Source organism: Chrysemys picta, chromosome 5 (genome assembly GCF_011386835.1).
Source record: "Chrysemys picta bellii isolate R12L10 chromosome 5, ASM1138683v2, whole genome shotgun sequence".
NCBI classification, from domain to species: Eukaryota; Metazoa; Chordata; order Testudines; family Emydidae; genus Chrysemys; species Chrysemys picta.
The window spans coordinates 31837096-31862998 of record NC_088795.1 but is presented as its reverse complement, the minus strand read 5'-3'; the positions used below and the strand labels follow the sequence as shown (position 1 = coordinate 31862998).

Below are 25903 nucleotides of genomic sequence, written 5' to 3'. Positions count from 1 at the left end.
GCCACAGGCAAACAGCCCAGTAGGAACGTCCACCTCTGTCCCCTTAATTAAATTCCCATATTTCAACCAGGTTACCATGAGCGATATCACTCTCCTGAGGATTACACAGTGAGATAAAGAACGGATGTTGCTTGAATGCCAGCAGACACCGGGACCATACGCTGCCAGGCTTTGTCATGCAATGATACCAGATTACTTGCTGCAAGCATGGCGTGGTCAAGTGTCCTACCATGGAGGACGGAATAAGGCTGCACTGCCCAGAAACCTTGTGGCAAGGCTTTTGGAGTACCTCCAGGAGAGCTTCATGGAGATGTCCCTAGAGGATTTCTGCTCCATCCCCAGACACGTTAACAGACTTTTCCAGTAGCTGTACTGGCCGCGAATGCATCCCAAGTCCTCAGGGCAAAGTAATCATTAAAAAATGCTTTTAAAACAAGTTTTATATTTTAAAAGGTAAACTCACCTAGCGTGACCAGATGTCCCGATTTTATAAGGACAGTCCCAATTTTTCAGTCTTTTTCTTATATAGGCTCCTATTACCTCCAACCCCCATCCTGATTTTTCACACTTGCTGTCTGGTCACCCTAAACTCACCTGAGGTCCCTTCCATTGGGTCATGGTCTTGGATGCTGGTTTGGGAGGGTTGGGAGGGTACTTCAGTCAGGCTGAGAAAAAGATCCTGGCTGTTGGGGAGAACGGAGTGCTGTGTGCTCTCCGCAAGCTCGTCCTTCTCCTCCTCTTTCCTGTCCGCAGAATCCTCAGGTGTAGCTGATGAGATTACCCCCGCCTCGGAATCCAAGGTCAGAGGTGGGGTAGTGGTGGCAGCCCCCCCAGAACTGCTTGCAGCTCGGCATAGAAGCGGCATGTCCGCGGCTCTGACCCGGAGCGACTATTTGCCTCCTTTGTTTTTTGATAGGCTTGTCTGAGCTCCTTGACTTTCACACGGCACTGATATTAGTCCCTATTGTGGCCTCTCTCCATCATGCCCTTGGAGATTTTTTCAAAAGTTTTGGCATTTTGTCTTTTCGAACGAAGTTCGGCTAGCACTGAATCCTCTCCCTATATAGCGTTCAGATCCAGTACCTCCCGTACGGTCCATGCTGGTGGTCTTTTTCGATTATCGGCCTGCATGGTTACCTGTGCTGATGAGCTATCTGTGGTCACCTGTGCTCTCCACGCTGGGCAAACAGGAAATAAAATTCAAATGTTCGCAGGGCTTTTCCTGTCTACCTTTCCAGTGCATCCGAGTTCAGATTGCTGTCCAGAGCGGTCACAATAGTGCACTGTGGGATAGCTCCTGGAGGCCAATACCATCGAATTGTGGCCACACTAACCCTAATTCGAAATGACAATATCGATTTTGGCGCTACTCTGCTCGTAAGGGTGGAGTACAGAAATCGATTTTAAGAGCCCTTTATTTAGAAATAAATGGCTTCGTTGTGTGGACGGGTGCAGGGTTAATTCGATTTAACGCTGCTAAATCCGAATTAAAGTCATAGTATAGACCAGGCCTAAGATGCTGTCCCTGCATCCTCCTTTCAGTCTTTTTTTAAACTTGCCTTTGGCAAGCAGATGTCTGATGAATTTGAAGCTCCTCCCATTCTGGCTGCTGGACAAGGGAAGAAATTTCTGTTTTTTCTGTCCCTCCAGAGCCTCCAGGCTGCTGGGAGAGACATGGGTCTCCACTTCGAGAATGAAGAGGCCTCTGCTACTCTTCCTCTCTTCCAGCCTCTGCCTTTAGGGTCCTCCTCACTTGTGAATAACTCCAATGCCTGCTGCTGTTTATAATACAATTCACAGCTTTTGCAAGCAGCAGCAGGATGAAACTGACCTGGTTCTTAACAGTTTTGTGGCTGTCTACTGGGATCTGTAAAGCAGCACTGAAACTGACCGGTCTTAATTTCACTCAGCTGGTGCTTGGCAAAGAAACTAGATTTGTCCATTTCTGATTCAGGAAGATGAAAATGCATCAGTTCACATTTGGAAGGTTATAGCCTTTCAACCCTTAGGAAATTTAATGTTTTTAAAATGAAAGTTACAGTTATAGAGAAATTGATGGCTTAGGTCCCCCCTCGTATTCTCAAGGACTAGCCTGCCACTCATGAGTGGATTTTTCAAGCTCTTTTAAAAACTACTAGTATAGTCTGTGTAGAATCTACAGTGTAGTAATTATTTATAGAAACACCATGGTATTCTTTTCTCTAACATGAATATATTTTGGATTTGACTCCTGTAAGTGAGCGTTCTAAATGCAAATTTTTCTTTTTCTGTATAGGATAAGGAGGTTCCTGCGAAGAGATCAAAGACTAATGGAAGTGAGGTACAGTTAGAAATTATTTTTCATTAAATGTAATTTTGCTATGCTCTAGTTGTAATGGACAAATTAGAATAGGGCTTTCAGTCATGGTGGGCAAAATGAGAGCTGTTCAGTACCATGTATCTTTCACTGAATACAACTGATAAACCTTCAAATACAAATGCCACGGGATGAGGGACCTCAAAGGGATTTAAAGTCTCCTGTTCAAATGGGAAAAAAAAGTCATTTTTTTAATTAATCAAAATGTTCTAAAAGACAAGTGTTTTTATATTTTTCAGTAGAAGCTTCTTTCTGACAGTTGTAAAATTGATACATTATATTTTCTCCTATTGCATACAGAAGCCTGCTCAAGTAAACTCTCTTAGTAAAACATTCCCTATGTGTTCTGACTGCAGAGTAACTCAAAAACAATTATAAATCTTTTATTTTAGAGCAGTGGTTTTCAACCTCTTTTCATTTGCAGACCCCAAAAAATTTCTAATGGAGGTGAGGACCCCTTTGAAAATCACAGACATAGTCTGCGGACTCTCCCAGAGGTCTGCAGACCACAGGTTGAAAACCACTGTGTTAAAGGGATATTAAGTATGATGGGCCAAAACCCAGATTTTCCAGCTGTGTTTTGGACTGAAGGCATGTGCTTTTCTGGGATGTGCAGATGTGCACAGTAGAGGAAAGTGCCCTGTGCATGTGCTCAGCGTTGCTGCTGATTAGAGAGAGAATGAGTACCCAAGGTTTGTTTGTGAAGGGGTCTTCTTTTAAATTGGATATTTCTAATAAAGGTTGTCTTGGGACCTAAGTGGGGGCATGGAATCATTTTAAGTATTGAGTAGAATGTGAAAGAAACAATTCATATTTTAAGGCACAGATTTTCAAATATGGGTTCTTAAAGATGGGCTCTTAAATCCCTATTTAGGCACTGAAATAAGTTCTGAGTAACCAGCAATTATTAGGCAATATCTATGTGACCAATCAATTGTATTTCAAATACCGCTACATGGCATTTTAACTAGACAGAGCCACTCTCATGGTCTGGTTTCTAGCAGCACTTGAAATATTATTTCCTGCCACTGGTATGGTTCTGTGTACCATCCTTACACGTCCATCCGCTCACACATACACATTAATTCTCTCCCACTCATAATTCTTTTAACCCACAAATACCAGTTATATGTACTATTTAGATTTCAGGCTTTTTTTCTAATGCTGACTTAAGAATTATTTAGGAAGGTACACAGTCATTTATAAATGCGAATAAAAGATAAAACATAAGGAGGAGTTATGTGGCTGTTGAAAACAGGTGATGAGGCTATGAATTATAACTCTAGCAGGCAGTCATGTATTCTGTTTTTTATCTGTCTAAGCAGTGTGTGACAATATCTGATCCTGATCATCTTGCAGAGCCTGTTCTACAAAATGGTTAAAACTATATGAAACTTCTGAGCTGTAACTTTAATATTTATACTTTAATATTTTTCTCATTTAGTGGAAATCTTCTTAAACTTGACTAAAACAACATCATTATTTCCTACATGTTATGTTCTGTCTATAGCCCTGATCCTACAGATGTCCTCGGAGGATCAGTCTAATATAGTGCTTAGTTAGAAGTTTAACTTCATTGCGTATTGTTTTTGCAAATCTTACATATGTTTTCTTTCATCCAAAAGGATCTCAAAATGCTTCACAAAAGTGGGTATATTACAAATTATGAGTACAGTATGTAATTCACTCACTAGGAGAGAGATAGAAATAAAAGAATTACTTTGCTCATCTTTTTAAAACATAGCCATGTCTAAGATGAAGCATAGAAACTTTTTAACACCACCCAATAATATTACACAGCAGTTTAGGACAGGAATACTATATTCAGTTGAAATGGCAAGAGACATTACAGATGCAAATTGTACAATAGATAACCAACCTGGCTACCTTTCCTAATCCCATGAAAAGTGGCATAGCTTTTTTTAATAAGCACATGTACTCAGGATCTTGCTTATTTGTTGGCACTTCCAGCAGTACGGTGCCTCCTAAAACCATATGTTAAATTATACTAGTCAAGTGTTTCTCTGGTAAATAATGTACATCCAATGGCAGTTTAGATATAGAAAATAGAAATAATTTGGCATAAGTCTCCTCAGTTTATCAGATTTATTTAAAATTGTTCTGAGCACTTGTGATATTGAAAAGGGGACTACAAAATATTGGTCTATCTTTTGATATGCTTAATTCAGTTCTTCACTGAAGTAGGGACATACATCTTAGCAGTTTGCAAGATCAACTTGCTTTGGTTTGTTCTAATAAAAGGTTTCCCCAACTTTTTCCTGGTATGGGGCGTCTTTTAGTAGTGAGGCCATATCGTGGGTCACCTTCCTTTCCAAACTCTGATTTACTCTCAGATTTGCAATCACGTCAACCCTGTGTAACTACTGTAATTGGTAGCATGGAAAAGAGAATAAAGAAACTATTTATATATTTGAACTACTTAATGAGTTGGGTATGGCTGCTTTCCAGATGTTAGGGAAGATAATTACCTTTCGTCTCAGATCATTACCATCTTGTAATCTGAACCTGTGCTTTAAGTACTACAAGCACTGAAAATTCATTCTTGCCCAGGTAGGTAGATGTGAAAAGCATCAAAAGTTTCAAATCTCCATCTGTGAATGCTGGATGTTCTTCCTATAGTTGCGCTCACAATTCTGTCAGGGGCTGGTTCTGTGGTTTTCAGGGTATATCTACACTGCAATGAAACCCCCCTAGCTGGCCTGTGCCAGGTGACTCAGGGTCACAGGGCTTGGGCTAAGGGGCTGTTTAATTGTGGTGTAGACATTTGGGCTTGGGCTGGAGCCCGGACTCTAGGACCCCGTGAGGAGTCAGTTGGCCCAGGCCAGCTGAGGTTGTCTGATTGAAGTGTAGACATTCCCTTAGTGTCTTGTTGCGGGCAAGTTCCTAGGGGCCATAGTTGTCTTTTAAAGACAAATCTGAAATGTCGCTCCCTGCTGAAGTGAAAGGGCTTCTAACCAGCTCATCATTGTATGTGTCTTTGATGTTTTATTCACAGATGTTCTGTTTTCAGATGAGTCAGGTGTTCTTGAATACATTCTTTTACTTCAAATGGGAAGATGTTTGTTGGCTTCAGTGAGAAATTATCTAGGCACGTCAAGATTATCCTTATTTACTTGCAGAGTCCCCTAAGTTTGTTTTTTTTCTTAAATCAGGGCATCAGACGTGTTCTCTGTGTTAAATAGCATCACAGGCTGTCCTTGCAAACTCAAGCTGAGTTCCCTCTGTCAAGTGAAAACTTCTGGTAAATAAGCCAGCAGGGTGAGCCATAAGGGGTCATCAAAACAGGCGGGCGAGGCAAGTGAGTGACTTGACAAAGAGACTGGCACTTTGGGAGGGAGTTCAAAAAGGTGTGTCGGTGCTTTCTCATGATAAAGCCAAGACATACCAGTGTGAAGGAGGAACTTGGCAGCATTGATCACTCAGCACAGCAAAAACATTAGGATTCATGGGGTAAGCTCTAAGGAAGTTAACTGTCTTCCCAGAAGCATCCTTCATGTTTTTCAGATGTGCTGGTGATTTCCTTGTGATTAGGGCTTCCTGGTCTATACAAGGCGCCATTGGTGCTACAAAGCAGCTATATGTAACCAGACCTCTGTGATGCCATTGCTTGTGCTCCATCTGTGGAGACCATCACAATGTTCCCTCTCAGGAACGCTTTCCATACGATATTTGAAAAACTTTCCCTGCAGTTGTTGCAGGTTAGCAGAGACGGAGAACAAAGGAAGTCATCTTGCACTCCGCCACCAGATTAATATCTAACCTAGGAGAGAGAGTTTGCAAAGGAAGCCACATCAGTGAATTAATTAGACTTAACTGCAAAGAAATAGTTGCTTCAAGCTTGAGAAGATTGATGCTACATTTTCACCAATCGCAGAGATTCTTTTTGGTCCTGGATTTTTCACAATTTTAAAGTGTCCAATTACGTGCTTATCTTGTCACTGAACATCACTGAAACCAATTCTTTGTACAGTTGAAGTAAAAACTCTTCCCTTGTGCTATCAGACTCCCCTTCGCTTTTCAGTGCAAAGACTCACAAGATGAGATGTCTGCCTGCCTGTTGACTTCAGAGTGGACATTGTACTTTTTTGGCCATGTAGCTCTGTTAACTTATACTGGAAAAACTCCAGAGGCTTGTTTTTCAGGCCAGAATGTTTGGTCTCTAGATATAGCTGGAGATTGTTGGTTTGATTTTCATTGGCCAGCACCTCCTGATACATTGGGGTTGGGGATAGGGCTTATATTGTGAACAAGTGCTTACTATGGACATCTCCATATATCTGTGATCATGTTTCATTATAGTCCTTCTTTTCATCCCTCTTTTCTCTTCTGTAGTTGAAGGCACTGGTCTGTGGCTTGCTCTGTTCACTCTCCCTTAGAACTTTGGCTCAGACCTGTGATGAGAATTGGTAAAATCACAAATGAGCAGCAGCTGCATTAAACAGTCACAGAAGAGAAGCAGATACAGTATAGCTGGTGTCGTCTATCTCTGCCCTTGTCATGTTACAAAGCTTAAGTGAGGTATGTCAGCAGGTCCAGAATGCTTTTTTTTTTTATTAATTATATTTTCCAAAAGCACTTTGCTGTACAAGTGGCTAGAGTAACTGCAGACTTTTTCTGGAAAAACTCACCATCCTTTTTGTTCCTCATTTTATCTCCTTCTTTTCCCATCGGTTTTGTTCTCTTCCTCATTCTCGGCACAGGCTGCCCTGCGTTCCTCTTCTACTCAAAATTGGTTTATCCCTTAAAAAGTTCTGCAGCAGCCACTAAACTCTCAATTTCCCATACCCCACGCAAAAATCAAATTTCTCCACCTCTTTTGAATGATTAGAACCCATTCAAAAGAGGTTCTAATCCCTGCCCCACATCCACTGGTCACAGGATCAGGAGCTCAGCAGGACTGGGGAAGGAAGTGAGCCGCTCAGCAGGGAAAGGGTGATTTACCAAGAGGAGAGGAGGGTTGTTCGTGAGAAGGCAGCTTGTAGGGAGGTGGTCCAGGAAAGGAGCCAGAAACAGATTTCTTCAAGTAAACTATTTGCAGCCCTGTTTCCTCCTTCTCCTGCCCTTCCTGAAACTGCTCCTTTGGCTATGGGTTGCTCTTAGACAAAAGATTGTAATTTAAGGGATACTACTAAATATTTTTTAAGTTGTTTTCTTCCTGTTAGCATATTGTATCTTAGAAACTAGAAAATGTAATGCTTTAATTTTTCCCCATTTGGCAACCAATGATTCCCCCTCTCAGCTCCCAGGGTATTTAATGGAGCATAAGCGAAAATGATTGTACTCTATAGTAACGTGAATGAACAATACAGTCTCGGTTCTTATATATAAGTAGAGAATCTGTGTGTCCCTGAGAACTGAGAGGATCCAGCTAACATGGGCTGTCCCTGTCTGTATTACAAAAAACTGTTTTATCCTGTTTTTTCCCTACGCCCCAGCAGACTGGTCTTCCAAAGAAGCCACCACCCAGCAGAGCTGGTGAAACTGTAAGTAGGCGGTGTGAACAAATATGCACTTCAGGGGCCACCTCCACCCAGGTCTATCATACAGCCTGCCCTCCATGAAGCCCCTCACACACATGTATGAGAGTCTGCACCATGTGGAGTCTGGGGCATTGCTCCACGTGGCGAGCCTAGAGGGTGCTCACCATGTACAGGAGGCACCCGTCAGACCAGGGTTGGCATCTGTACTTCTGCTTGCTTCCCCTGTAACAGTGGGGGGCAGCACGCTGTGGCAAGCCATAACGGATGGTGGAAGCAAGAGATATTCATGGGTGGAAAAGCAGGACTGAGTCTGTGAAGGAGAGAATAAGGGGGGATGCTGGGAAGATATAAGGGTGAAATCTAGGAAGGGAAGGGAGAGGAGAATGGAGAAGAGAAAGTGAGGGAAATGAAGAGAAGACACAACATAGAATATATGAGGGAGGAATGAGCAGCCTTTTCTCTTTCCTTTCATCTCCAGCTGTCAAATCCTCCTGTACATACCTCCCTAATCCCCACTAAAACCATCCCCTCATGAATCCTCTGCACCCAGGGCAAGGGCTCTGGTTCATCCCTGGAAAAAATTGATTGTCCCATAAACAAACTGTTTTTATTTTTAAACATAAGGATTGCATGAAGCTATTAAACTCTTATAAACATCCGCAGCAGCTGAAACTTGGGCAGCTCAACCTCTCAGAGGCTTTTTGATTTTTTTTTTTTGGCATATGAATTAATCTATTAAGCTGTTATATTTAGTGCTCTTGACCATTTGTGTTCAACCGATATCAGAAATCCTGAGGGCCAGATTCTTGTCTGCAATAAGTCAATGTAGCTTCACTGAAATAACTTGTGCTACACCAATTTACGCTAGCTGAGGCTCTGGCCCTGAGAGTCTTCCTTGACTCACTGCAGGCCTGAAGTAGTTCTTGATCAATTTAGGTTTTTAAAAAATCTCTATATTCTCCAGACGCCACAGTTACAGATAGAGTCAGGAAAATGTGCAGTTACAACACAGGTGTACGGATACATTTCCTGCAGTCTCCTTCACAACAAAAATAAGGTTCTGGTGGCAATGAAAGTTTATCCTGTAATATTTCAGCAAGACTTTATAGGTCCTTTTCCTGTTGTAATTATGAAAGTCAAAATGATTATTTGTTTAGTCTTGTGTTTTTTTTTTTAAGCGCTCCACACCAGAATTGGCCTTAATATTTTTGGAGTGGGCCCGTTAAACAGTGTTTTGCTATCTCTCCCCAACTGCAAGAGCCTGTCCACCATGATCGCAATGCTACTCAGTAAGCCCAATGGTTCTGGGGGAGAGTTAGAGATGGTTGTCAGATACCCCCCCATAACTGACTCCTTGCATTCCTGTCCTTATCTGCTTTTGTCTCTTATCACACTTCCATCCCAATTTTGTCTCCTTCAGTGCTGCCAGCTTTGAACTATGTTCTTTCTTAACTTCTTTCATAACTATGTTCTCTTTCTTCAAGATGCTCTTTACCCAGGGAATATTCTCATTGAACTGATTCTTAAGGACTCTGTGCTTTCTTCCTTGCTTATTAGCTTAGGTTGTGGACTTTTCAGGAGATGGATTCTGTCTTATCAATTTGGACAGCACATTGTGGGCATGACCATTATACAAATTAATATAGAATGTGTTTTGGGATCTTCTGGCTATGGGAGGACTGTGAATTACTTGCGACCTTGAGGAAAAATCAGTGAGAGGTGACTGTTGAGATTCCCTCTTGCACTTTTTAGTTCATCTCTCAAATTTGGGGAAGAGGATGCAAATTTGGGACTGCAGAGGCTGGCGTTGATCAGACTATTGTACCAGCTCTGGAAATGTATTTGTTCGTTAATACAGCAGATCATTAGGAGCAAAAATCCGGGTACTTCATGTCAGTTTCAGGGTTACCTGCACCTTTGACACTATTTCCCCCCGCCAACCCAGTCTTCCTTAAGCGCCCACTTAAGGTTTAGGCTCCCAGCAATCACCTCTCTTGTGTGGAGACCCGTGTGTCTCTCCGTCCAGACTGGGGGTTAGGCTTGCAGTCCCTCTACACCTCACTGTGATATCCCCAGCAAGCCAGTCTGGCTCACAGCCAGAACCTGTATTGCTTTCTGTCCAAAGGCTATGAACAGCATATTGCCAGCAGTTACAAGTTATCTCACAGCTCTTTCTAAGTAAGCACAGCTATTCTTAAGGTAAAAGCATCTGTCATAACTATAAAGGGAAGGGTAACAGCTCTCCTGTGTACAGTGCCATAAAATCCCTCCTGGCCAGAGACTCCAAAATCCTTTTCCCTGTAAAGGGTTAAAAAGCTCAGGTAACCTGGCTGGCATCTGACCCAAAGGACCAATAAGGGGACAAGATACTTTCAAATCTTGGCGGGGGGAAGGCTTCTGTTTGTGCTTTGTTTTGGGAGTTCGTTCGCTCTTGGGACTGAGAGGGACCAGACATCAATCCAGGTTCTCCACATCTTTCTAAACAAGTCTCTCCTATTTCAAACTTGTAAGTAAATAGCCAGGCAAGGCATGTTAGTTTTCCTTTGTTTTCTCAACTTGTAAATGTACCTTTTACTAGAGTGTTTATCTTTGTTTGCTGTACTTTGAACCTGAGGCTAGAGGGAGGTCCTCTGAGCTCTTTAAGTTTGATTACCCTGTAAAGTTATTTTCCATACTGATTTTACAGAGATGGTTTTTACCTTTTTCTTTAATTAAAAGCCTTCTTTTTAAGAACCTGATTGATTTTTCCTTGTTTTTAGATCCAAGGGGGTTGGATCTGTATTCACCAGGAGTTGGTGAAAGGAAGGAAGGGGGGATGGTTAATTTCTCCTTGTTTTAAGATCCAAGGGGTTTGGATCTGTATTCACCAGGGAATTGGTAAAGAGTTTCTCAAGGTTTCCCAGGGAAGGGAATCCACTTGGGAATGGTGGCAGCGGACCAGATCTAAGCTCGTAGTTAAGCTTAGAAGTTTTCATGCAGGCCCCCACATTTGTACCCTAAAGTTCAGAGTGGGGAAACAGCCTTGACAGCATCACAGAGGAAACATATAAAAACAATCAAAGTTCCTACATGCTTATCAGAGATCACTCCAACTCCAGCATAGAGCTCTGGTAGATGTCAGTCTTTGCAATCCTTCCAGGGGTTGGGTTCTCCTAGGATCCAAGGTCCTGTCTGTTTGCTGAATCAAAAGAAAGCCATGCATTAGTTTAAACTCAGCCTTTTTTGTACCAAAAGCCCTTTCTTTGTCTGTTGGTTTCTGGAAAAAGCAGTTTGAACTGGTAAATGCAAACCTCAGGGAGAGGTATCTTTCTGGAGGTGTTTACAACCTGAGTGATTCACCTTAATCACCAACCCCACTGTTTTTATTTCCTGGAGGAACTGTGGTAGCCCATCCCCCTGGAGTTGAATACAGCCCTTGGCCCACAATGATACAAAAACCATACCTCAACTCAATACAATGTGGTCCCCAAAGATATTGCATGAGGTTGCAATATCTATTACACATTTTACATTCATGTAAGAAGTGTCTCTTAGGGTCCTAGGCAAGGTGACATTTTGGGACAAATTCAAGCCTGGTGCAACTCCAGTGAAGTCAGTTTGGTGGTTCATCTTTCTTTTTAAGAAATCATGTTAGGCTTTGTCTACATGGGCACTTTCGTCGTTAAAACTTGTGTCGCTCAGGGGTGTGAAAAAACACCCCTCTGAACAACAAAAGTTTTAATGATGAAAAGCACTGTTGTGGACAGTGCTTCATCGGCAGGAGCTGTGCTCCCGATGAGGAAGCTACCGCCCCCCGTTGGAGGTGGTTTTATTTTGTTGCCAGGAGAGCTCTCTCCTGGCAATTAAAGAGCAGCTACACAGTGCACCTTACAACGGCACGGCTGCAGCAGCACAGCCATGCCGTTGTAAGGTGCGCTGTGTAGACATAGCCTTAGTTTCTGCAAAGGAGTGGTGTGTCTGTCTTTGAGTGGAGCAATAGCACTGTGATGCATCTTTAATGTAAACAGTAATGTTATAATCAATAATACACCATAAATAAATATTTTTATTTTTGCCGTTGCTTTATGTTTCTAACATTTCTGTTACGCAGAATGAATGAACTCGCACGGAAAATGATTAAAAGACAAAAACACCACATCACCCGTGGGTGAACACTTCTCACAAAGATTGTTCTCTACCGGACCTATCAGTCCTCATCCTCAAAAAAAACCTGCACAACACTTTCAAAAGACGAGCCTGGGAGCTTAAATTCATAACTTTGGTCGATACTAAAAATCATGGTCTTAATAGAGACACTGGATTTATGGTATATTATAACACTCTGTCACCCACTAACGGTCCTTCCTCTGCTGCTCTTCCCTCCCCCTCCACCCTTTCTCTCCTTATGACTAGAGGGGTGTAATTGGGCCACTTCACTTTGAATCATCCCTTGAGATATGTATTAACTACTTATGCTAAACAATCAATTCAGGCCTTATATTTAGCAGTGACACTTTGAGATAGGGCAGGTGTACAGGTCTTGCAGCAAGGGAGATTTAGGTTGGACATTAGGAAAAACTTCATAACTGTCAGAGTGGTTAAGTGCTGGAATAAATTGCCTAGGGAGGTTGTGGAATCTACATCATTGGGGATTTTTAAGAGCAGGTTGGACAAATACCTGTCAGGGATGGTCTAGATAATACTTAGTCCTGCCACGAGTGCAGGGGACTGGACTAGATGACCTCTCGAGGTCCCTTCCAGTTCTATGATTCTACACTTAAATTGAAGCGGTGCTGCTGTAGCGTTTCAGTGAAGACAATACTATGCTGATGGGAGAGCTTCTCCCGTTGGCATAGTTAATCCACCACCGCAAGAGCCGGTTACTGTGTTGACAGGAGAAGCCCTCCCATCGACTGTCTACACCAGGGATTGGATTGGTATAACTGCGTCAATTAGGGTTGGGGATTTTCATACCTCTGAGTTACGTAGTTATCCCAATGTAAGTTTGTAGTGTGACCTGGCCTTAGTTTCCCAGACCTGAAGAAGAGCTCTGTGTAAGCTTGAAAGCTTGTCTGTCCCACCAACAGAAGTTGGTTCAATAAAAGATATTGCCTCACCCACCTTGTCACACAGAAAATAAGGCATAGGAACACAGGAATTGTCATATGGATCAGAGCAGTTTTGCCCAGTATCCTACACTCAACACTGGCTGGAACCAGCTGCTTCAAAGCAAAGCGCAAGAAACCCCGCAATAAGCAATTATGTGATAACCTGCCCCCAGGGATAATTTCCTCTTAACCTACATTAATTAGAGGTTAAATTTTGCCCTATTCTATTCTCTGTTGGATCTTAGATACTACGGAGATGAGTGTGATATGAGCATCTTCCAGTAGTGCATTTAGCACTGTAACTACCCATCTGTCACGTGTTGTTTGTTCTCCTACCCTCTCCCCAGAGGGCGAAGCGTTTGCACTGTAGTGTCTTGACAGAGTATGTGGGGTTATTTTGTTCTGTGTTTATGCTTGAGTTTATATTCCTTCCAAAACGCCTGTTTATTTTTTAAATATCCATTTTATCTAAAATGTCCAATCCTTTTTGAATCCTGCTAAGCTGTGGGCTTCAATGATATTCTGTGGCCATGGGTTCCACAGGCAAATTGAGCATTGTGTGAAGAAATATATCATAGACCAGACTGAAAAGCATCATGGAGATTTCTAAGTCTTCCTTAATAGTTACCCTGTCTTCTACTTTTGGGGAAGATGGAATAATGTGAGAAACCATAGTGTTGTAAATATGTTGCATCTAGAAAATTAAATGTCTGAGTTGTCAGTGTCTGCAAGTATTGCTGTCAGATACAGAAGAAATAACTTATCACACAAAATGTTTATCACCAACTTAGCTTTATTTTAAATACTTCAATTTTTTTTCTTTTTAGGTAGTGTTTAACATGGTTGTAGAAGTGCCTCGCTGGTCAAATGCTAAAATGGAGGTAATTAAAAAAACAACCTTGGTTTATTAAATCTCATAGACTCATAGACTTTAAGGTCAGAAGGGACCATTATGATCATCTGGTCTGACCCCCTGCATGCTGCAGGCCACAAAACCGTCCCTACCCTTCCCTTGACTCTGCTGATGAAGTCCCCAAATCCTGTGTCTTGGTGACTTCAATTGGCAGAGAACCCTCCTGCTAGCGATCCCTGCCCCATGCTGCGGAGGAAGGCGAAAAACCTCCAGGGCCTCAGCCAATCTACCCTGGAGGAAAATTCCTTCAAAATATAGATATTTGCAGAATTGATGGTGATGTAATGGTTTCCAACATTTTAGAAAGTCAGTTTATTCAGTTGTATCCTTTATATGTACAATTCTTACTACTAAAATGTTCTTTTGTGGTTATTCATGCTGATGTTTTTCTTGTAGCTAAAAAAAATTAGGGGTCTAGTTTTGTCTCCCTTACTCGCATAGAGTATTTCCTTATTCCTCAATAACCCCATTGATTTCAAGGCGCAGAGTAAGGTGCTATTCAACATGAATAAGAGGGGCAGAACAGGATAGTTGCAGGATAGTGTCCTGAACTCAATCTTCCTCTCAAATACACACGTACCGTAATTTATTTAACTTTGGATTTAATCCCTCCATGAGCTTTACTGGTGAATAAATTATAGAGTGCCAGTCCTAATCTTGACCTCTCTGTATTGGTGATCGAAAAGAATCATATTTAATCTAAGAGCAGTTGTTGGCACTGAGTTACTTTTGAAGTTTTTTTTTCTTCCTTGGAAATGAGCTTTTGAAATTTTAAAAGTAGAGCCTGATTGGAGCATTCCTCTGCGGTGTGACAATACAAAGGCTTAGGTGTGCTTTATTTGTAGTGTAGGTAAAACACTTCCTAGATTGTACAGGAACTAGCTTGTTCCCTTGGTAATATATTAATTTCAGGGCTCCCTTCCCCAAGGTTTTATGAAAGTTTGGGGGTAAGCTGTTAAGTCTTACCTGTGCTGGTGCCCTGTCCAGAACTTATTTTTTTTCCAGATCCTGAAATGACTTCGAAAGTTGGATTTTAAACTATGTTCACTATCAGAGTTCATACTTGTAGAAATAATGCTGCTATTTTTTTTTTCTTCTGTCAAATCACCTTACATTTTAAGGTGACGTCAGGGGAAGGTTGAGTCTATTTCTAATTCCACTGCACCATTTAAAGGCTTAACTTGAAATCTGGGTTGTTTTTAAACATATTTTATTTTCTTACCTAACACTTCACTTGACCTCCGGTGGTAAAGAGACACCTGCCATCCCATTAGAATCAGGTTCCAATGTGGCTTGACATCCTTGTCTGGCTTCTCCACCTCTGACTTCTTGCAAGAGACAAGAAATAGCTGCCTTTACTTTGCCATGCCAGCTGATCAAATAACTGCTAGGATATGGAAATTCTTAGAACACCACATTGGCAGAGATTATATTGGTGCCCACCAGATTTTTGTCCTAACCCAGTGGTGGGCAAATTATGGCCCTCCAGACGTTTTAATCTGGCCCTCAAGCTCCCGCCGGGGAGCGGGATCCAGGGCTTGCCCCACTCCGTGAGGCTTCTAGAAGCAGCAGCATGTCCCCCTTCCGGCTCCTACACGTAGGGGCAGCCAGAGGGCTCCGCACCCAGGAACCACGGCCAATGGGAGCTGCAGGGCAGCGCCTGCGGACAAGGTAGTACACAGAGCTGCCTGGCCGCGCCTCCGTGTAGGAGCCGGAGGAGGGACGTGCCGCTACTTCTGGGAGCTGCTTGAGGTAAGCGCCGCTTGGAGCCTGCATCCCTGACCCCCCCCCCCCCCCCCGTGCCCCAGCCCTGATCCCCTTCCAACCCACCAAACCTCTCGGTCCCAGCCTGGAGCACCCTCCTGCACCCCGAACTCCTCATCCCCAGCCCCATCCCAGAGCCCGCACCCCCAACCAGAGCCCTCACCCCCTCCCACACCCCAACCCCCAATTTCATGAGAATTCATGGCCCGCCATACAATTTCCATACCCAGATGGGGCCCTCGGGCCAAAAAGTTTGCCCACTCCTGTCCTAACCCCTTCCCTGGTCCCAGACACCATCCTTCAGATTGGACCATGGTAGGAAGCCAAAATTAGACATAGATCACCACACATCTGTGACTCCTGGACTGCTCCTCCCTTCATGGGAAGATTTTCTTATCTGATCTAAAGAATTTAAGAAACAAAGTTATTGAAACTTGCCTCCCCTGCTCCATCTTATTAGACCACATTTCCTGCATGTCACTCTGCCCCAACAGTTCACATAGTTTCCTGTTAGCCTTCCTTGACTTCCTTGAGGTCATTCTCATTTTTGCATTGCCAGCAGCCTCTTTCAAGACACTCTGGCAACATCAGGCAGGGGCCAAATTATTTTGCTCAGTTACATCGCTGTACATCTGGAGAAACATCACCAATCTCGGTGGAGTTACTCCATATTTTCACCGGTAGGATTTGGCCAAATGCAGGGTAAAATCCTGACTGAAACCAGAATTGCACAATCAGTCACAACTTTTGGAGCATGCTTTGTGTTTATACAAGAAGCAGACCTATAATTAGAGGCACATGTCCAGCTCTGACCTGGTGTAAATGGGTGCAACGCCTTTGGAAATCTATGGACCAATTTCAGTGGTGATTTAAATGGTGGTGTATGTCACATGCTTAGAGAACATGTGTAGGTGGTAAAGTCCGACTCATTTACTTGGGGAAACTGGCCAGAATAGCTCTTGTGGAATAAGCTATTTTGCAACAGATCCCCATGCAGAGACACTTATTTCAGAACAAGAGTGCCTTTTCTGATTTAACTTAATCTGCTTCCAATCTTGCACCAATTTGGTGTTCATTGGGTGTGCAGAATGAGTGTACAGAACAAGTGTAACTTCTATACTATGGGTAGAGAAAACAGATGGAGGAAAACAACTAACAGTTAAAGCAGTTTTCTCATCATTGTCAACCCCCTGTTGTCTGATCAGCTTGGGCCCCTATTTATGTTACTGCCGAATTTGGCCCATAAAGTGCAGAGCTTCAAACCTAGGTCCCCTTCAGTATTTGTAGCTGACCATGACAGACTCCTTATAATGAAACGCCTTTGCTTGTCTGGGTCCACCTTTTTTTTTTTTTCTTTTTTCTTTTTTTTGCCATGAATACTTCACACCGAAGCTTAAAACATTAATAGCAAGTCAGATTTTTGAATGTGGCCCTGGAGAGTTAGTGAGGCTATCACACTTTCCAAACCTCAAGCATGCTCTCCCCACTGCCCAAAATGCAACTTCTTACCCAGTTGGGTACAGGATTAATTGCTGTGCATTTTAGAATTCTTTTCTCACTCTCTCTCTTTCACAATCTGCTTAGATTGCCACCAAGGAACCATTGAATCCCATTAAACAAGATATAAAGAGAGGCAAGCTTCGATATGTGGCCAATATCTTTCCTCACAAGGGTTATATATGGAATTATGGTGCCCTCCCTCAGGTAACATTTTTGTTATAATGGTGAAACCTTCCTGTCTTCTGAGTAAATTGCCTTATAAATCCTGAGCATTGCCTGAATGCAAATAAGTTGCAAGAACGACGTTTTTGTTTGATAGATTTGTAAATTAGGAATTTTTTATGCAGAGCTTTAGTGTGTCCATAAATTTTGATCAGAATTGGGGCGTATGTATAAATGTATGTGCTATTTCAGGAAGGAGTTAAGTATTTAAGGAACCTTGAATTTATATTTTTTTTACTTCCCTGTACTATGTGACAGGATTATGCTGTCATCTTCCTGTCATTCAAAAGTACTTAAACCAAGTAGTAGTAACATTTTTTCCCCTTACACAAAGTTGAGGTAGTAAATTCATGTAGGCCATTCATATTTGGCAGTGTAAATAATACACCTCTACCCCGATATAAGGCGACCTGATATAACACAAATTCAGACATAATGCGGTAAAGCAGCGCTCCGGGGGGGGGGGGGGGCTGCGCACTCCGGTGGATCAAAGCAAGTTCGCTATAACGAGGTTTCATCTATAACGTGGTAAGATTTTTTGGCTCCCAAGGACAGCGTTGTATAGGGGTAGAGGTGTAATTGGAATCTCTTAACCTCTTTGACAAAGGAAAAAAATATAGTGACTTTTGTTTTTGGGTTAAACTAGTTTTGTTTTTGGGTTAGTTACTTTGATTCATTTCACTTTGAATCTTCAGACTTGTTTGATCATATTTCATTTAAAATTTTGTTTTGTGTTTATAAACAGTAACTGAAATTCCATATTTGGTAACAATAAGGATTTAGGTGTTTGTTTGCTCATCAGCAACCAGTGGGGAAGTACTTGAGGGTACCTTGGAAGAAATTTCACCACAAGGCTCTTTTACCTCTTCCCAAAATCCATATTTTTTGGTGGGTGGGTGTGGGCGTGTTTTTTCCCTCTCATTTCTAGTAGATTCATTACTTCAAACATAGAAAAGAAAAATCCCCAAATTGAAACAATTACCTACTTCAGAGTATATAAAAGTCACAAAAAACTAAGTCACTTATAGCAGGAAAATAGCTACTGATGGCAAACTTTTTCTAAAAGTGGAAATAACTAAATTTTAAAACAATCCCCTTTAATTAAAAAAACCAACCAACAAAATGTTGAGCATATCTTTAGAAACACATCCAATTTTGACTTAGCATTTGTACCTGAAGAGGGACTTAAATCCCAGACCCTCTGATTAAAAGGCTGGTGCTCTACCAGCTATCTTATCCGGGCTCATAAAATCTACCATCTTTCTTGAGCTAAGCATGCCTATTGCCAGAAAAAGGAGAGGCTGTAACTTTATTTACTGGTGTTTTATTAATCTCTGTAATTTATAGGTAAACTAAGGAATTGTGATTGGAGTTTAATTATTGTGTTTCTCAATCCTTTAACAGACTTGGGAAGATCCACACCATAAAGATAAGGATACAGGATGCTGTGGTGATAATGATCCCATTGATGTGTGTGAAATAGGCACAAAGGTTTGTCTTAATAAACACGGTTATTTTAATATTTTGGTAGAATGGAGAGGGGCAAGGTGGAAGCAATTGACCAGAGGGAAGAGGTTACACAATTTATTTGTGGTTGGGGGATGACCAAAGTACAGGGCCGGCCTTAGGGAAAATGGTACCCTGGGCGAACTTGCATTTTGGTGCCCCTGGCCTTGTGGGTGTGGTGCCCCCTCATTGCCCCTGGTCCCCCATCGGTTTCCCACCCTGCCTTCCCCCCAAACCCCTGCACTGTGCCACCTTCACCTCAATGCCTGCACCCCAACCCCTGCACTGGCATGCGCCCTCACCCCAACACTTGCATTCCCCTCCTGTGCCCCTAACACCTGCACTGTGCCACCTTCACCCCAATGCCTGCTTCCCCTCCCTCACCCCAATTCCTTCTCCCCCTTCACTCCCAACCTCTGCCCCCTTCTGCACACCAACCTCTGCCCCCTCCTGTGCCCCTACCTCCTGCACTGTTCCTCCTTCACCCCAACCCCTGCACTCCCCTTCTGTGCCCTAATCCCTGCACCCCTTCACTCCTACCCCCTGCACCTCCCTCCTGAGCCTCTAACCCTGCACTGTGCACACCTCCTCACCCCAACACCTGCCCTCTCCTGTTCCCCTAACCCCTGCAGTGTGTCCCCTTCATCCCAACCCCTGCCCTTCCTATACCCCAACCCCTGCACAGTGCATACCCCCGCACCCCAACACCTGCCCCCTGCACTGTGCCCCCTTCACTCCTACCCCCTGCACCTCCCTCCTGAGCCCCTAACCCCTGCACTGTGCCCCTAACCCTTTCATCCCCCTCCTGCACCCATGTTGGGAAATTGACCTGGATGCACAAAGCAGCTGGCATTGCTGCTTGCTCCCCCACTGGACTGCTGCTCCTCTGCCCCATGCACTCCCTGGGCTGTGTAAGGGGAGGGCAGGAGAGCAGCAGCTGCTGATGCCTCAGCACAGCCCAGGTGGGGAAGTGACCTGAATGCAGGGAGCCCTGGTCTTGTGTGTGTTGCAGGGGGAGAGAGAGAGTGTGTGTGTGAGACAGTGTGTGTTGTGTTGAGGGGAATGTGTGTGTGCCTGAGTGTATGAGTGCGCTGTCTCTTTAAGAAAGCACTCAGGGTCAGGAACCTGAAGGCTTGTGTTCAGGGGGAGGAAGGGAACCCCTGCTCCGGGGGAGTCATCTGATCACCTGGCTCCCGGCTGGTCGTCCAACTGCCCCCTGCAGCTTGGGTCTCTCCCCCGCTACTCCCTCTCCAGTGCTGCTGCCTGCCTGCTTGCTGCCTCTGTCAGCCCAGCTGGCCCTCAGCAGGTCAGGTGGGAATCCAAACCCTGCGCACGTCGCCCTCTTTGATGGGCCGCCCTGGGCGGGGGCCTAGACAGCCCACCCCAAAGGCCAGCCCTGCCAATGTATGGGCAAGGTTCTGTTGTTAGAACTGAGAGGAAACAGGGTTGCTTGTGTTGGTAGGGGAAGGGTTTAAAAACCATGGGGCTCACTTCAGGTTTATGTCTTATGTTCCTAAAAGCTCATGCTTCAGGTTTTTAGCCAGCCACAGGCAGGGGGTCAGGAAGGGATTCCCCCCACTGCTTCCCAAATATTCTGGAAGTGTTTTTATCTTCTTTTTCTGAATAATCAGGGATGGCCATGGCTGGAGATGGCACCTTGGATGGGGAAGGCCAGAGCTCTGAGGTGGCACCAATGATTCTCTCTCTCTCTCTCTCAGTTCTTGACTGGTTATTTCTTGCTCACATGCTGAGGGTCTAACTGATGGCCATATGTGGGGTTGAGAAGAAATTTTCAGATTGGCATTGATTTTCGGGGCGGGAGGGGCGGCGGGCTCACCTTCCTCTGCAGTGAGTGGGTGTAACTCACTTACCTGGATTATAAGGTTATATCTCACTTAATCATTTCACTGCCATTGTGGGGGCGTTGGGCACTGGTGTACCTTGGTCCCTTGTATTTGCTTGTGGCACACAATAATCTAGTCTCCTGTAATACTTTGGCCTAATTTCAGTTGTTGGGTTTTGTATGCAGGTAGTGGTGGCCTGTGATTTCTAGTCTGACCTTCTGTATGACTTTGTGGTCCATTCTGGCCTTAAACTCAGTGAAATGGTGGATTTTGGAGAGGGAAGAAAGAACCAGCAGGATTTCACAAAAGCTTGGGTATTGAGTGAGAGAGACAAGAGGAGATAAAAATAGCAGGTTTTATGGCTAGAATAACTCACAAGGGCAGTGCAATTCTTAACAGCAATAGAAAAGAGAGAGAGAACTTATTTTTTTTGCCATGTTGAGCTTGAATTGCCAGTGGGGAAATCTAGGAACACGAGTCAAAAAAATAAATGTGTGAGATTGGAGTGAGGGGGATAGATTAGGTGAAAAGGCAGATTTGGGAGTTACCTGTTTAGAGGTGGTAGGTTGAGGCCACCCAGAGATGAGATAGAGAAAGGAAAGAGGGTCTAGTATAGCGCTTATGGGATGTTGACTGAGATGTGAGGAGAAGGAGACTCCGAAGGCTCATTTGGAGTGGGAAGGTGGTAACAACATGGAGGGAGAAAAATTCTGAAAGTCCACAGAGTTAGGAAGGGAGGTAGCAATCATCAGTTGTGCTAAAGGTGGTGAATATATCAAGGAGAATGAGTTTGCAGAAGATGCCGCTCGGACTATGTCAGAAGGAGACTGATTGTTAGTGACCTAAGTAAAGGCTGTGGCAGTGGAAAGGAGGAACCTGAATTTGGATTACAAGGGATCCAAGAAGGAATTGGAGGAGAGGAAATTGCTGCAGCAGGAAGAAACCTCACACTCCTGGGGCTTGGAGGAAAAGAAGAGGAGAGAGATGAGGTGTTATTTAGAGAAGCCAGGGTGAATTTAGAGTGTGGAGATAGGTGTATGTTTGAAGGCTAAGAGAAAGGAGCCAGGAGAGTGAGAGAAGAGATGAGGACTTGGGATGGGGACAAGAGGGATAGGTAGAAGGGATTAGAAGATGAATGAGTGGTGCCTCTGGATCACAGATTGGGGTAAATATAGAGGGGAGGGAAGAAAATTCTTACTAGAACATGTCAGTTTTCTCCTTGAAGAAATTACTGAGATCCTGTACAGAGAGGTGGAAGAGAGAATCAAAGGCGAGAAAAGACTGGAGAGGGACAAGTAGACCTGGGAATCTATTAGGGACTGGAAGTAAAACTCTGGACAGGAATGTGGAAGAGTTGAATGAGGAGAACAACTTTTTGGTCTGTTAGAGGAAAACAAAGAGGTTGCGACTGTGTAGCCTTTTCTGTACCTTTCTGAGACAGAAATTGTGCTGCTGTGCTTTCAGGTTCACTATCCTGGTGAGATCATTCAGGTAAAGGTTCTTGGAGTTATGGCTCTTATTGATGAAGGAGAGACAGATTGGAAGATTATTGCCATCAATGTGGATGACCCAGAAGCCCAGAAAATTCATGGCAAGTATCTTTACCTGTCCTCAAACATCCATTTCAGCAAGTGAACTTTGAGGAACACGATAAACTTAGAATTTGGAATTGGTAATACAGAAATGTCGCCTAGCTTACTAACTGCGCAGCTCCAGATTTAAATATTTGCACCTTGCTTTTAATTGCATGGTCAGTAGAGCGGTGTTTGATATTGACGCACAAAGGATGAGGCAAGGCAGACAGCCTAAAGAAAAGGGAGCATGTATTCATCTATTTGCTGTTGTCTGCACTTAAATGTCTTCTTTAGGGAATGCACATACGTATCTCACACTAAGTTTTAGGAAGGCTAGCGGCTATCTCCGGACTTCCTCAGATGACCTGTCACACAGAGAACCTTGTGTGAGAGAACATAATCTTTGAAACATGACTGCCTTAGTTAATAGTTGGGAGAACTGTAAAGTTTAAACCCTTGCAGATGTAATTTACTTTGAACAGCCCTAATTTCCATTGGCTGTATGAGGTGTTTTTTGTTCATGGTATTTGGGTAGGTATAGTTTTGCACTCTGAAGATGCCCCTACATTTTTAAAGTGTCCTGCAGGGTTTTGACAACATGATTCCCAAGTAATTGAGAATTTTTGCACATGTGAAATTTGTTGGTGGGCTCATTTTAGCTTTTTGTAGTTCACATTGCAAAATCATTATCACAGTTGACTCTAACAGAAGCCTTGATGTTAGTGTCAGCAGAGAGAAGGTAGAGATTAAAGGAACACCTCTAACTTAAAAAATAAAATCACATTTGTCTGAAAAGCTTTTACTTGCAACTGTGAAATAGTTTGTACTATTGCTGAAAGAAACAAAAAAAAAAATAGCTTTTTAAGTGTTTACTTTCAGTATTGTTAGTTTGTCTCCCCAACAGCCATTCATCCACTTGTTTGTTTTGTTTGGGTCCTTTGCACAGTAAAAGAGAAGAAAAAAAAATACAAAAGAAAGTGTGATTTGTGTAGCCACAAAAAATGGGTGACAGGACTCCAAGGCAGGTCTAGCACCTGAAATGACCTTTAACTTATTTTTTAAAAATTGACTAGATTTCAGCTTGGCAGGGTTGCTTTAAAGTGGCATGGTAACTGGATTACCTTCCCATTCCTGCAGGTGTTCCCTTCAGAAGAGTTAAGGGTGTGTTGTCAGCGTTTCACACTGTGCTTGTGCTGTACCTTTCCTGTAGCTAACAGGGCTTCATTCTTAAAAATAAAATCATTGGGAATCCAAGAGCTAAAATCATGTGCAAGTCTTGGACAGTCTTTGTCAAGGTAATAATTATGTTCTGAGGCTAAATATCCTATGTACTCTCAAGTACACAAGATCAGGACTTATCCTTTTGTTGGGATAGTACCTGTTTTAATGGTCTGTCTGTAGTAACGGATGTGTCCAATAGCGTTCCAGATGTCTGAGGAATTATGCTGCTCAGCCATTGAACCATTTTCCTGGTGGCTGAATGCAATGTTAAGGCAAGTTGTTATCCGCATCAGTGGGCTGCTACCTAGATGGCCCTCCCCTTTTTATTGTTTCCATAGGTCACCATGACAGATTACCTGTGATGAAGGGATAAGGAAGCTCTTAGGCTGGTAAAATCACCAAGGCAGATCAATTGCAGCAGAATGTTTTTGCTTTCTCATACTGTGTTTTTGTTACAGAGATCCTGAAGCTTAGTTTAGGGAAGCAGTGAGATGTCTCAGCCTGCTGCTTCTTCAGTGCGAAGATGACACTCAGATCTATGACTTTTTTTTCCCATCAAAACCAGGATGAGGTAGAACTGATGCTAATGGCAAAAGGAAGCATCTACATGAATGGATAGGTGATGTTAATGCCTTCTGTCTAAGGGGCTTGCTGGTATGGTTCAAAGTCACTCAGTCATCTTGGATTCATCACTAGCCCTGGATTTTCAGGTGACAGCTGTAGCACATAGATCCTCTTTCCATCCACTTTTGGTTTGGAGGCTGTGACACCTTGCTTTTTGCCATGGACCTTGCCCCCATGATCAGAACATCTAACAGCCTTTAGAAATGACTCTGAAGCTTCAGCTAGCCACAGTGTAGTTGCTTATAAATGGAAAGGCACAACTTGTAAGAAGGGCTAAATAATTTGAGATTCAGTTATCTGAGAGCATCTCTCTGTCTTCTTCCCCTCCTTCTTCTCACAGGAACTAAGATCTGTGGAGTTGCCCTCAATGTTTGCACCAAGTTTACAACATTCCATAATGTTCAGTGGGAATCCATATATGTTTTGTAATAAATAAGAACCACTTGATGGGCGGCTAAGTGATTTTGACAGGCAATTAGTGATATATTTTTAGACAATGTTTTTTCTTTTTTAATCTCCTATACTTTTTTTTTTAACCATAACTTAAACTGATTAAGAAATAGTTTAGTATGACAAAAGTAAAATATGGAAAAAAACTGAGCCACTGTTTAACACTTAGTGCACTAGTGCTGTCTTAAATCTGGCTTTGTTTTATTGAGTAACATTCTTGCCCTAAAGGATTGGGTGCTTTGGTGACAGAACTCCAATTTATTTGGAAATAGACTATTTATCTCTTTTTTTAAAAACAAAAAATATGAACTGTGGCATGTGATGTGTGCGCACGCACACAATTTTTCATTTGGAATATATTTGCACGAATAGCCATGGATTTCTAGTTGTGTTTCTTAAACACTCAAGTTTAATCTCATGCATCCATATTTTCTTGTCCACAAGAAGGAACCTAATCTAGCAAGCATAATTGTCTGATAATGTGACGCTGGCCAAGCAGGCGTTAGCTCATGCCAGGGTCCCCCTGCCTCAGTTGACTACTGACAAATACAGAGTTGAAATGACTCTCTTGCTCACCTCTGTGTAAGGATTGTTAAAATAGGTATTAGAATTATAATAATGTGTTGAGTGCTTAGACTTCATTGAATGCTTGTGAGTTGATGCATGCATTAATCTCACTTATAACATCTGTGTCCGATGTTGTAAGGTAACATTTGAGCATTCACATTGTAAGCCTCTATGTGTAAATAACCTGACAGAAGAGAGGCATTAACTAGTATGAAGTGCTAATCTCCAACAGAAGCTGTTATGTCCTGCCCGACAAGGAAGGCCCATCGACACCAGACAGACTACAGTGGAACATTAAAGAGAACAAAATATTTTTGTTTATTCCCCATGAAGATGAGTCTTGCAAGTGAATTGCTCCCATCATCTGAGTTTGAAGCTCAGAGCAGAAGGGTGGGGGGAATAAAAACCCCTAACAAAGAGGAACTGTATCTTTATGCTGCGTGGACTGTGGGAGGCAAGAATTACTAGGCATAAGAAAAAGATCCCCAGTGCTTAGCCTGGATTAGCTATAAAGGACATATAGCGCTTGTTTATTATACAAGCTTCTATCACATTTTGAAACTTAAGATTGGAATTCATGTGTGTATATATGTTTACCTGTTCTGACCTAAATAACTCTCTCGTTTCCTTGTCCCATATAAATAAATCTTTAGATAGCTTGTAGCCAGTCCTTTAATAAACTGCCTTTGGTGGGAGATCCAATGTGCAATTGACCTGGGCTAAGTGCCTGGTCTTTTGGGACTCAAAGTAACCTGAATATTGCTACAAAGAGTC

At 42.9% G+C, this 25903-nt stretch overlaps 1 protein-coding gene across 7 annotated transcripts in view; it reads left to right on the top strand.

Moving 5' to 3' along the window:
- The window catches only part of PPA2 (inorganic pyrophosphatase 2), a 50450-nt gene that overhangs the window by 6684 nt on the left and 17863 nt on the right, over positions 1–25903 (top strand). For 3 of the 7 annotated variants that reach the window (XM_005287872.4, XM_065596190.1, XM_065596192.1), the window contains exons 3-8: positions 2276–2320; positions 7816–7860; positions 13772–13825; positions 17206–17325; positions 18748–18834; positions 22158–22284. In XM_005287872.4, the coding sequence (XP_005287929.3) occupies positions 2276–2320; positions 7816–7860; positions 13772–13825; positions 17206–17325; positions 18748–18834; positions 22158–22284 (478 nt within the window). Of the gene's footprint in view, positions 1–2275; positions 2321–6709; positions 6896–7815; positions 7861–13771; positions 13826–17205; positions 17326–18747; positions 18835–22157; positions 22285–25903 lie in introns of all 7 variants that reach the window. The other 4 variants (XM_065596194.1, XM_065596193.1, XM_024106819.3 and 1 more) reach the window with 2 other exon arrangements.